The sequence below is a fragment of the Calidris pugnax genome, unplaced genomic scaffold, assembly GCF_001431845.1.
Source record: "Calidris pugnax isolate Ruff unplaced genomic scaffold, ASM143184v1 scaffold60, whole genome shotgun sequence".
Classification (NCBI taxonomy): domain Eukaryota; kingdom Metazoa; phylum Chordata; class Aves; order Charadriiformes; family Scolopacidae; genus Calidris; species Calidris pugnax.
The window spans coordinates 5747198-5760054 of record NW_015090831.1 but is presented as its reverse complement, the minus strand read 5'-3'; the positions used below and the strand labels follow the sequence as shown (position 1 = coordinate 5760054).

The window sequence follows — 12857 nt, the reverse complement described above, 5'->3', positions numbered from 1 at the left end:
CCATCATCCAACAACCCATCTACAGTCTCTCAGCATCCTCCCACTGAAAGTTACATTTAAACACTATCAAACGTCCTGCAGCAATTAGTTAAGAGGAAGGAAAATTTCCAGCCACATACCTTTTGGTGCTGCTGAGCGTTGACTGCTTCTTAGACAACTCCTCGGCAGCGTGAAGAGGGCTACAAAATATCTGGCCGCTCTTTCTGACAATCCTCTGCTTCATTGCTGTGAGACGGCTCCACTCCCTCACAAACCTCAGGATCTGGTGGAGAAGGTCATTGTCAGCAGCGCGACAGGCGTTACACGGAACTCTTTAATTGCAGTGACAGAGCACTATGAATTAAAACCTTCACAACTGGATGAAAACAGCTGGTATGATCAGAGATAGTCCCTTTGGCTCATTTTTCATACAAGCTGCAACCCTCACCTGCTGAAGAATTCCGACAGCTTTGGCATTATCTGAAATAATGGGTTTCCTATGATAGCTGCGTTCATCCAGAAGGTAGAAAATAAGGCCAGAAATGACCTTTACCAATCTAAGGTGTAGCAATCGGAGAAGGGTTTCTTGATAAAGCCTTTCTTGTGTAAGTAAGACTTTGCTGATGGGTAAAACAGACATGAAATAAGAGTTTTCTCCTTACAGCAGCCATTTTCCTCTTGCACCAGGCCTCCCAGAAAAGGAAAGTTTGCTCCTGTTACTCGAGTGGCATATTTAATTGGGTTTATGGACCACTTTCCTTCTTTCCTCTAACCTTCTGATGGATACACAGATTAAATGTTACAGCCCCTGATGTCAGTGTGAAAGGCCAAGCTACAGGTAAATGGGAAGAGCTGTTCAATTTGACTACATATTTCCCACAAAAGTTTTCTAAACTGTAAAATTTTAACAGAATCACTGACATACTTGCTTTGAGGTTATGACATTCCTTTACAACAGTGCAGTGTCAGAAAAACATGCATAACAAAAATTATTATAGTAAACTAGCGATTAATGACGTGAGAAATCAGGTCACCAAATTATCTCAACCACACATCTGGTTTTATGGCAATATTGCCACCCTCTTTGCTGTGGCATTTCAGCACAGCACACCAGATCCGTGAGTAGCAAGTAGAGATGTGCTTTACCATCAAAATATTCAAAGAACATTAGTTTCGAGCAGTTTAACCAGCAATTCATCTTCTTTTACAGCAATCTCATATTGAGAAGCGCAGCATCCCAAGGAAAAACTGATGAACTGTTTAACAAAGTATTTCATAATGGAAATAGAGAATATAGCAGAATATTGATCACCTTTTCTTATTTTGCATTTAGAATTCAAAAGTAGAATAAAATAAAGAGGCTCGGAGGAACTTAATTTCTGGTACTGAATCTTAGTTTTTTAGGAACTAGGAAGCCACCAAAAAAACCCAAACAACTTTTGAAGCTGTAAACTGACAGGACTGGTATCACTAATGGATTTTCTCAATAACTCTAACCACAGAACAGTGAGGAAGTGAAGGAAAAAAACCTATTCCTACATAGGATTTCAGAATTTATAACGTGGCTGCTTGCTTTAGGAGGTGTGTACGGGAAAAATGATTTCATCCCATCCTCATCTCTACAACGGAAAATAAATGGGAGTAATAATATGACAACTGAACAAGTGGTTTGTTTGGATTTTTTTTCCCACTCCCCTTTTTCCACTCTTTTCCTCACTGACTTGCAACTGCCTATAGCAGTCAGTATCACATTGTTTCTGACCACAGACTACAGGAATAACAAACACATTGTGCAGCACAGGCTTAATTGTGACTCAAGCTTTATCCAGGAACAAAATTCCCGACTTCAAGATTATGAGATGGCAACAAATTTCTTTTCCTCCTTGGAGTATTTTTGCATGGCAAATGTAAAAGTGTACAGATGAGTCTGAGCAGCAAGAAAGAAATCAAAGAAGTGGCAGGATATAATGGAAACAGAAACAAGAAGGTATTTCCCTGATTCTTTTTGGGAGCATTTACTAATAGGGATCTTCTAACCCAGAAGAAAAGGCTGAGGGACGGGGACAGGATGTTCCATAAGGCAGTGCTGCTCAATGACCACAGACAGGGGATTCTTAACTTGTCTTTTCAGTCTAGCAAATAGCTTTGAAATCCTTTGGCAACATCTGTGTTACCCTCTCAATAGCTGCTTCACAGAACTGGTGGCTGAATCCGTCAGGTATCTCTCCTACAAATCTATGTTTCAGCCTTGCTGGAGAACCTACCCAAAATAATCAGTTTTGCTCCCAACACAACAGAATCTGATTTTCCAAATTATATTTCTCTTTAAATGGAGAAAACAGCTAAGAAAACTATGTTAAGCAGATAATATTGCACATCAAATTTAAATTACAGATTTCCTCACTCTAGTACTTGGTTTTACAGCGTTAATGTTTTCCTCAAACACCACTATGGACATGATCTTTATTACCAAAACAACTGCAGGGACATGTCTCAGAGGAGACATGTCTCTGGAACAGGCTGCCCAGAGAGGTGGTGGAGTCTCTGTCTCTGGAGACATTCAAAACCCACCTGGACACGTTCCTGTGCAACCTGCTCTAGGTGGACCTGCTTTGGCAGGGGGTTGGACTAGATGACCTCCAGAGGTCCCTTCCAACCCCAAACCATTCTGTGAGCTGTGCCCCACGCTGCTGAGCGTTGTCAGAGGGCCGAAGGAAGAAGTGAGAGTGGAGCCCTGCTCAGAACCACAGCTCTGATACAATCTAGCACGTTCTGATTCCTAATGTGCCCCCTTTAATTCATAACCTTTAAAATGCTATTTTGTTGCCTTACGAATGTTAGTTACTAATCCTGTACGTGAGAAAATAAATGATGCCTGGTTGATTCCATCTACCCAAATGTTAACAGGAGGCATGATAATTTGCCAAAGTAACAGACTGCATAATTAATATTCTCATCAACATTTATAAGATCTGCTTGTATTGATGAAACTGTGCCTAGATCCCAAGGCCTGGAAGTGTTCCGCATTTATTTTAGAAAAAATAAGTCAAACCCCTCCACATTAAATACTATATTACCAGTAGAATTTGTTCTTACCAATAAACGATTTTGTTTCTGCTGGAAAGTTTCTGGTAAATCCTCCCAGTTATCCAGCTGTATGTCCAATGGGATGAAATTATGATTCAGTGGTTCACCATCCTAGAGGAGCAAACAGTTTTGTTTACAGATGTCATGTCGCACAATACAGGAAAAAGATTTATCAGTTTCAGGTGAATTATCCTCCCTTCCTACTAGTTCCTCAAGCTGAGATTTTTCCAGGAACAAAGAATAAGCCACAGACATATCATAATAGCACAGATGCAAGGAATACAATTCACATTAATAAAAATAAAAGTAAACGGGGTGAAAATTTTAACTTTTAATATATCTGAATGGGTTTTTTTGCAAATAGTAATTAAGAAACTGAAATTATAATCCTCTTGACTGAACTTCCCATGTACCTGAATGATTGTAGACTGGAGAATGTCACTTCATTACAATTTAAAATCAGAATCTCAAATAGAGCATTGTTTATTATACTTAACTTTTTTTTTTTAAAATGTCTGAACAAGTTTCTCTTCCAAATAATTTTTAAGAAACAAGTGGTCCCACTGGGTACATTTGCCCCAGGAACTTACTGATGATTCGCAAACATTTGAGAGAAGGAATGAAAGCAGAATTCACCCACATCTCATGGTGCAACAGAATGATTTTGTGTAGTCTCTGGCATAAGGGAACTCCAAGCCAAAACCAACCCAGAACAATATGCAGTTGCCCAAATACCATCCAAAATGCATCTTTGACATCTCATGGTGCAACAGAATGATTTTGTGCAGTCTCTGACATAAGGGAACCCTAATCCAAGCCAAAACCAACCCAGACCAATATGCAGTTACCCAAATACCATCCAAAATGCATCTTTATCCTTGAATAAAACGTGTGAAGCTAGGAAGCAGCCTACATTTTAACTATATTAAACAAGTTTTCCAATACAAGAAGCCACTCTTTTTAACTTTTTCCTGGCTGTACAGGAAGCAGCCTACATTTTAACTATATTAAATAAGTTCTCAGATACAAGAGGTCTTTTTAACTTTTTCCTGGCTGTATCAGTTAGCCCAATAAAAGCGCATTATCTCTAGGACTTGTCCTCAGCTATTTGTGATGCTTTGCAATTGCACCTGAACTTTTCTATCCCTTGAAAGAAATTGGAAATTTCTGACACCTCCTTAAAATATGACCTGGAAAATTACCAGCTGCTCATTTCTGCACTCCCATTACCACTGCAGATTAATGACAATGTGTTTTATTTGGGAAGTTACTGAGTTAGACACAGCACCAACGTCTACCTTTTTGAAAATGTGGTGACAATATTTTATTTATTTTGTCTGTCAGGGTTCACTCTCATTTTTATTTTAGTTTGGAATGCTCTTCTATCAGAAGTATTTTGTGATAAGACAATATAATAAAAAAAGAAATCTTAAACAATGACCACTTGCATTTCTAACAGATGATCTGAGCATACAGCAAGTGTATTAGCTCCATTTCGTCAGCTAAGAGAAGTGTTAGAAGTTCTGTATCTAGGGAGTTATTATGTAATTCCACTGAAAAGAACTAGAATGATAAACTACCTAATTTTTGTACATTTCAGTTAATACAAAAATACTGGTCTTTTTATATAAAGTATAACAAATGGAAGCATACACACACATTTCATGGGACAACATTTTACTTTGTAATTTTAGAATGAAAATAAACAGGCATATTTCAGGTTTACCTTTGTATAGAGGTGAATTCTATCAGTATTCCTGCTTGCACAAAACATAAGCCCATCATATACTGGATAAGTGTCTGATTTATCTACTTCTCCTGTAAAGAGAAAAAGTGCTGATATGAAAAGGTTTTTTTCCTCATTCATTTAATTCAGTCTACTCAGATACTCAGACATTAAAAATAATATTATACATGCTTTTAAGAAGTTATTTCTGAAATTTCCCTATTTCATGTACAGGCAAACACATTTTTGTATGAACACTGTAGATCTATCTTTCTTTTTTTTTCTTTTCACCCCTCAAGTGTTCAACAAGGAACAAAACCCAGCTGAATATATACACCACATGAGGATTCTGTATCTAATTCCAGAATAACATAATAAGATACACAACTCAAGCAGCAAGCTAGTAAGATATTTGTGTCTTTTATTTTTCTGTTTCTCCTGAATTCCCTGTCATCAGTTTTGCCTGTGGCTTTCCTGAACACAAGTAAATGCCATCACAAGTTTCAATAAAAGTATACAGGTTCAGAATTGCTAGTTTGACACAGTTCTTAAGTCAGCCAAAAACTCTGTATTGCTTCAGGAGTCGCACGGAAAGGCTGGGTCTATCCACCATCCAAATTCAATAAACTTCCCAGGCTAAAACAAAAAAGTTAGGTGCTAGTGTTTGTACTTCTGCCTAACTTTGCAAGGTGTAGGGTTTTATTTAAAAGTTATTGTTCACGCCAGAGGCATTTAATACAGGTTTGGAATATAATAATTCTTTCATAGAAGTCCCACTTTACCTTTTCCACTCTTTTTTTCACTTTCTTCATTTTCAGTTTCAATAGTTTCCTGTTCACTCATTTCAACAGATTCCTGGGTCACCGTTTCCCCGAAATCTTCACTTCTATCTTCAGCATTGTGCTCTGCTCTCTCTTCAGTTCTCCTGGAGGCCTTTGACTCAACTTCCTCAGTCTGGCTCATGGGAGCTTCACAGTTTCTCTCAACTGTAGATGAAGAACCAAGAAAAGCAATTATTTATGTTACATGTACTAACAGGTACCTAATCAATACAGACAGAAGTATGTAATGTAATTGAAATACAAAGAAATTGCATTTTATTTTCTAATATTATCACGGCACAACACCCTAGGAAACTAGAGCTAACTTTAATATTAGGAGAATAAACATATGAAAGAAAGTTTGCCATTTATGCAATTTCATGCATCTAGCTTAAATGTCAAAATATATACAATAAATAATGCAATTCTTAATTCTATACTATATACAGTTATTGCACACCATAAACACACAAATTAGATTTCCAGGTGTTGATCTATACCAGTGAAAATGAGAAGTCAAGAACCAAGAAAAGCAATTATTTATGTTACGTGTACAAACAGGTACCTAATCAATACAGACAGGAGTATGTAATGTAACTGAAATACAAAGAAATTGCATTTTATTTTCTAATATTATCACGGCACAACACCCTAGGAAACTAGAGCTAACTTTAATATTAGGAGAATAAACATATGAAAGAAAGTTTGCCATTTATGCAATTTCATGCATCTAGCTTAAATGTCAAAATATATACAATAAATAATGCAATTCTTAATTCTATACTATATACAGTTATTGCACACCATAAACACACAAATTAGATTTCCAGGTGTTGATCTATACCAGTGAAAATGAGAAGTCCTCCTTACTTGAACAAGTACAGAATTCAATAAAATAAAATTTAAAAAAAAATAAAAAAGAATCTTACTCCTTCCTTGGCAACTGAAATAGCAAATATGGGGACAGTTTTATAAAAAATATTTTATTAAGTTTCCAGATAGATTAAATAAATTTAATAAAAAACACCTACTCTGACCTGTTGGAGCAAGAAATGCTATATTTTCCAGGTAATGTCTCTGGCAACAAATACTCCAGTTAACAAAATATCTAGACCATATCATTTAGTTTTGAGAGGCAAAGAAAAAGTTTGCCTTTTAATTGGATTCAGCATAACCATAAAGCTCAAGGAAAAGGAGAGCTACATTTGCTGCAAATAAAATGGAGCATATATTCTTCCTCACTGAATGTATACCCTGTTATCATTTATCTGAATTTTCCATTTGTTTCAAATTAGAAGCATGTAAAAGGTCCTTGGGGAAAGCAAAATTAAGAAGGATCATTTAACAGGTTCACATAAAGACACCACTCTTCATATTTTGCCTGGATTTGTGTATATTCTTATATTCAAAACCACCATATTTACTGAAACCAATCACAACTGAAGCGAAAAAGGCGTGTTTTTCTCTGCAGCACACACTACTTACCATTGCTGCTTTGAGGGGAATTGCACATTTCACAGTATGGGAGCAATGCATTATTACTGTAAGTGCAAACACTGCAGTGCCAAGCTTTATTTAAAGCTGTACTTTTGCTTGAAGTATCTAAGCCACAAGGAAGAACTTCATTGTTTTTTTCTGAAAACAAAGGCTGTTTTTTTCCAGTCAAAAAGTTGTTCTTTTTCTTACTGGAGCTGACTGGAGTAGATGCACTCATGCTTCTTGGTCTTTTTGCTTCATGTTCACAGGAACTTTCATGACAAATTGTATCCACATCACTTATGCTCGTGGAATCCAGGTTTTCATTGCTCTTCTCGGCACCCTCTTCTTTTGTGACTTCCGAAGATTCTGAATCATTATGTGATGATTCATTACAAGAAGATATTTTGCGTTTCTTCTCAGTGGAGGATTTTGGGGAAAAGAAAGAACGTATGTCATGCTGTCTTTCCTTTTCAAACTAGGAAAGAGAAAAGAAATATGTAAACTCCACTTACACAATTACCGCATGAGAGGCTGTTAAAATTATTATTTTTCTCCATTAATATTTGTCTCTAATAAAAGAAGCTATTTTAGTTTGGAGATAGAAACAAGAGATAACTTCCTTCAAGAATAAACAGCTAGGAGAAAAAGCAATTCAACTTCCCTCTTCTGTTTCATCAAAAGTATTTTCAGTATTCTCATGAAAACTCTGAAATTGCACCATCACAAAACAAGTACACAGAACTGATATGCTGCATACCTTCTTTGATTACAAGGAAAAGCTTTTAAACATTACTTTTAAAATTAAAGCAATTAAATTCAGTACAATACAAAGATGTAATTTAAACAGAAATTATTTGGTCTTATCTGACTCTGAGGGTGGGGTCAGTCACCTAAACTTAACATAAGGATCCATCATAAGCCTGTAGATGACATTTATACCCAGCAGAGCACTTCCTTAAAATGGAATTTACGTTACTTTTTCCTCACTTACTCAGTGGTTCTCCATTAGTAAAGTCTGCAGTGCACAGAAAAGTAAAGTGAACAGCGGTTGTAATTTTTTTAAAACGTAAGAAAATAGAAAAACATAAGTTTTGAGTCTTACATGTGTAAATAAAAGTTCATTTTTGGGATCTTCTAGACTTTCATTTGGGGTCCAGGTTTCAGCAAAACTCAAAAAGTCCCATTTCTCCTTATCACCTTCTTCAGCCTGCATTTTCTCTTTTTTGCCATTCAAGGTGCTGCCTGTGACTTTGGCCTGCAGAAAGAAGACTTGCATAAAGTTTCCAAGCAATTCACATGTTGGAATAAATTTATCTACCTAAATTCACTCAATTTGCTTCCCTTGCAAACTTAATTCAGCATTTGCAAAGTAAGAAACTGTAGTAATTCAAAATAACTTCAGTGATTACAACTATTTCTCTTCCAGCATCCATTTCTGCAAGAATAACAAGAAGTAGTGCATTTAACACACCATGATCTGTGAGGAGGTGTATACAAAATGTCAGTATTTATTGAAGTTAAAAGAGCATATATACATTGTGTACGTCTCTTACAGTCTCAACACATTTTGCTTGGCACGTGGGAGACAATTGAAGAATTGATTGAAAGCCGCAGTTTAGTGACAGAATTTGTAAGATAAACTGTTGGTGAACTATTGAGACCCGTCTGCACCGTGTTGGAGGAGACTCTTAATGTACTGGACTGAGGTTTTTTTCAGAGGTAACTACAGGAATCAGGAACTAGAAGACAAAATTTCATTCCCCAACTGAACATCAGACACAGTTTGCAGTGCTTAGGCTCTTTAAGCCATGATTACTTTTCAGCAGAAGAGGAATATATTGGCAAAAAACCAGTTATCAGTTCTGAATATAGTAACTCTACAGACACAAGAAATTGAATCACAACACCACAGTGGTAGCCAAATGAAGGACCAACAACTATAAGTTGACATTTGCACCAGAATAAATCCTGTATAACCACAATCTCAAATGATTTTGACAACTAGAGTTTAAAAGGCAGTTCTTTCTGTGTTGACACTTCTGAAAATGTCAGAAAACGAGGGCTGACAGAACACTAACACACCTCATTATCAAAACAAGACACTAATGAATGGTATCAAAGGCTACAAAAAGGTCACAAAAGCAAAACAGCCAAATTATTTTTCTTAGTCCTGTGAACTCTTGAAGATCTTCTAAATAAGGAAAGAAAGCAGAACAGAACTACTCCCTAACAAGAACTGGGTAATACCTGAGGAAAATGGCAACAGAAGATAAGATTACGATAATTTTGGGTCTACTGAAGAAGAACTATTTGAGAATGCTCCTGCCTCTAAGAAATGAAGTTCATTTAAGGCACATCATTCATCTAATAAAAAACAAAAAAAACCCCAACAAAACCACAACAAATTCCATAATAAGCTCTAGTTGTTATGAGTGAGCAGAAAACCTTAAAATTGTAAATTGAACAACCAGAGCAATAAAAAGCTAGAAGGAAGATACACCAATGATCTCTTGTAGATGTGAACCATCCCATTCATCTCAGCAAAGAGTTTACCTTATTTATCTTTGGATCTTAAACGGAGAGCAAAGAGCTAGAAAAGACTAATTCAGAACAGACATGGACATTTTGATGATTAGCAATTGTGTATCAATCTGTCTTACCATAGGACACAGCTCTAGCTAAGCAAGGCAGTTATTTGACATATGCCCTTGAAGTGCTGCCTTAATCACAGTGAGTTCTTGATTATTTGGTTCTATGCCACACATACCTTGCGATTCAGCATTGCCCACATAAGAGTGTCCATCGTTCCTTTTGCAATAAGGAAGTGAATATTCACAGAACTGCACTGCCCGATTCGGTGTGCTCTGTCTTCTGCTTGCTTTATATGGCCCGGGTCCCAGTATAACTCAGCAAACACAACGTGAGTAGCAGCAGTGAAAGTTAAACCCTAAACAAAACAAGTAGTTGCATTTTAGAAAGAAAAGATTCCACACGCAGACAAATGAATATTTGAAGTAAAACAAAGCTAAATGTTGTACAGAACATTTTTATATGGAAATAGGAAGGACCACCTGGACAGCAGATGGGCTATTACGTTGTTTTCTTCCTTGGGCCTCAGATGGATATTAAAAAGATTCAGAAAACATTGTGCAAGTATTCAATATTGTGCAAAGACTGCATACTGCTTCTCATTATGGAAGTAAGATGTATTTCTTATCAATCTAGTCCTTTTAGAGAAATTTACTAGTTATTAAAGAATGAGATGCTGCCGCTTATCTTTATTTTATTCAAGTAATTTCAACAGAGGCTTAAAACAGTTAACTTGATTAGTGCAAAAAATGAATACTTGAGTCTACAAAAGACATATTGCATGAACCGCCTTCCGTAAATCACTGCAGTAACCAATGACTTCAGTATTTATATTCTTCAAGTTTCTGATTGCACATACTTTCTTTTTTGTCCTACCTGACCAGCTGCCTGAATACTCAGAATAGCAACCCGGGTATCAGGATCCTTCTGAAACTGATTAACAAGATGAATTCTTTCTGCAGAAGGAACACTTCCATCTATTCGTATGTAGCGAACCTGTATCCCATCATAAAAGAGACAAAAATGAAATTATCCATGTCCATTTTTTGACCCAGTCACCCTCTATCCCCCAGCAAAAAATATGAAAAAAATCTGCTCTATTCCTGCCATAGGGACAGGGATACATCGGTACTCTGGCCTTTGATTTACAATTAAGCCTCTTTATCTAGAGAAGTGCAGACTTAGTATTCCCCGCTTACAAGAGCAGAAGACAGAACAACATGGGATCTTAAAACTGAATACTCTGTAGAAGACTCTGCAATTTCCTGGACATGATTTACTAAAATTCCAAGCATTTGCAAAATAGTAACAATATGAAATAGCAAAGTTAACCACTATTGCCTAGCAATGGTTAAGAGTCTGTGATCAAAACAATGTGAGCGTTGTTTGCAAATATTTTTACTGCTTCGAATTAAATGTTCAGGTGAGATGACAGTGTTCTGTAGAAAACAGGAAGGAGACAGAAACACTTCAGTGGAAAAACTTGGAAAACAACTCCCTACTACACTGATTCACTAATAATGTATCATACTAGATATGAGTGTTTACATTATCCTCAAACACAAAACATTTCTTCAAAACCACACAATCCCTTTAATCCAGTGGCACTGATCTGTATATACTTAAAATTCATAAATTCCTGCACACACGGGGAGTTCTACTGAATTCAAAGACAGCTCATACACATTTGTAAAGTCTGAAGTTAAATGTGTGTGGGCATTTCTTAAATCATTACCTTATTTTCTATAGCTGCCTCCGTACAGGCCTGAAGCATACTTAAGTGGTGAGCAAAAACTAGAAACTTCAGTTTGTCATTTTCAAGCATCATTTTGATATAGTCCTTTACTGCTCCTGCCTGGAATAAGAGTGTGTTTTCATTAATTAGACATACAAAATGTTCAAAAAGACAGTCTTCATTTTAATGTCGTTTGATTTCTTGCAATATGAAAAGAAAAATGACCACATTTTTTGTTATCCATTTAAAAGGTTATCAAACATATTTAAGTATAAAATTATTCAAATAATTTTTGTTTAAAAAAAAAAAACCACAACTTTATGTCTTTGTGAAACCTATCTCATTCCTCCAGGGAAAAAAAAAAACCTTTATTCTCAAAAGATCCCATAATTACATGACACTTCTTCCAGATTAAGGCACAGGTAAACTCCTTTTTAATTACAACATTATTATTTGATGTTTTAAGCCATAGTTGAAAAAACCAAACAATGAAAAAACATCCCAACTGATTTCTGCCCAAACATATTTCAAATAGACAATGTACTGTGCAATCAGAATTTCTGTATCTGCAGCCAGAAAGCCATATATCAAAACTGAAAGAATAATTTTGATATTTTCATGATACCATAATACCATCATAAAAGACTGCTCTAATTAAACATTCATAGAATTCTTCTGTGTCAAATATAATTTTCAATAGCTTTTACAAAAACTATTGAAGTAATGCTGACAATAATAAAAATTATCAGTGACCAGTGGTTAACACAATATCCACTGCATTATCCTCAGATTTCTATTTTTCTTCTTTTTTTTTTTTCTTTCAACTTTCTCTTTGAAAATGGATTAGCAGAGGGTAGGGCAGAGACTAGAACAGTGGGGAAGAAATAGCAACAGAACCACGGTGATATTTTTAAGATAAGGAGAGAAAAATTTGAGGGAGTTGGTTAGATTCTCAACTCCTACTGCTCCAGCAGCCAAGAGAATTACTTAATTTCTTTTTTCCTTTTCTAAAAATAGGTTAGCCTAATGGAACCTGGTAACTGGGTAAAAAGTAGGCATGTAAAGGATTTTGGTTATTAACTTGTTTTTTCTTACATCATAAGCTACAGTACTATAGGAGGAAAATACAGGGGGTCCCATTTGATAAAACAGAAAGAGCCCAGTGAGAGGGGACTGTTCGTCCACATTTATCCACAGGGAGAAAACCAGCAGAAGGGCTGCGTCTGCACCCTCCTGGGGCAGCTGCTGACACACAGGTACATCCCTGAAATACCCACCTGTGGTATATCCCTAAGTGTGACACAAGTTTAGTGCTGTTGGGTGACTATCTGGCCAGTCTCAGCCAGCTGGTGAATATCTAATCGGTAAGAGTTTTAATACTTAGTTCAGGTCATGATAATGGGGTTCAGTCTATTCTATAAACATACAGAGAAAAAGAGTG

General features: G+C 36.3%; 1 protein-coding gene across 2 annotated transcripts in view; it reads right to left on the bottom strand.

The window, feature by feature from the left end:
- ZRANB3 (zinc finger, RAN-binding domain containing 3) overlaps positions 1-12857 on the bottom strand; it is a 53678-nt gene that overhangs the window by 5617 nt on the left and 35204 nt on the right. For both annotated transcript variants that reach the window (XM_014941139.1, XM_014941138.1), the window contains exons 9-17: positions 11417-11536; positions 10558-10677; positions 9860-10039; positions 8195-8347; positions 7099-7567; positions 5575-5778; positions 4793-4884; positions 3076-3177; positions 120-262 (exon numbers count right to left, since the gene is read on the bottom strand). In XM_014941139.1, the coding sequence (XP_014796625.1) occupies positions 120-262; positions 3076-3177; positions 4793-4884; positions 5575-5778; positions 7099-7567; positions 8195-8347; positions 9860-10039; positions 10558-10677; positions 11417-11536 (1583 nt within the window). The remainder of the gene's footprint in view (positions 1-119; positions 263-3075; positions 3178-4792; positions 4885-5574; positions 5779-7098; positions 7568-8194; positions 8348-9859; positions 10040-10557; positions 10678-11416; positions 11537-12857) is intronic.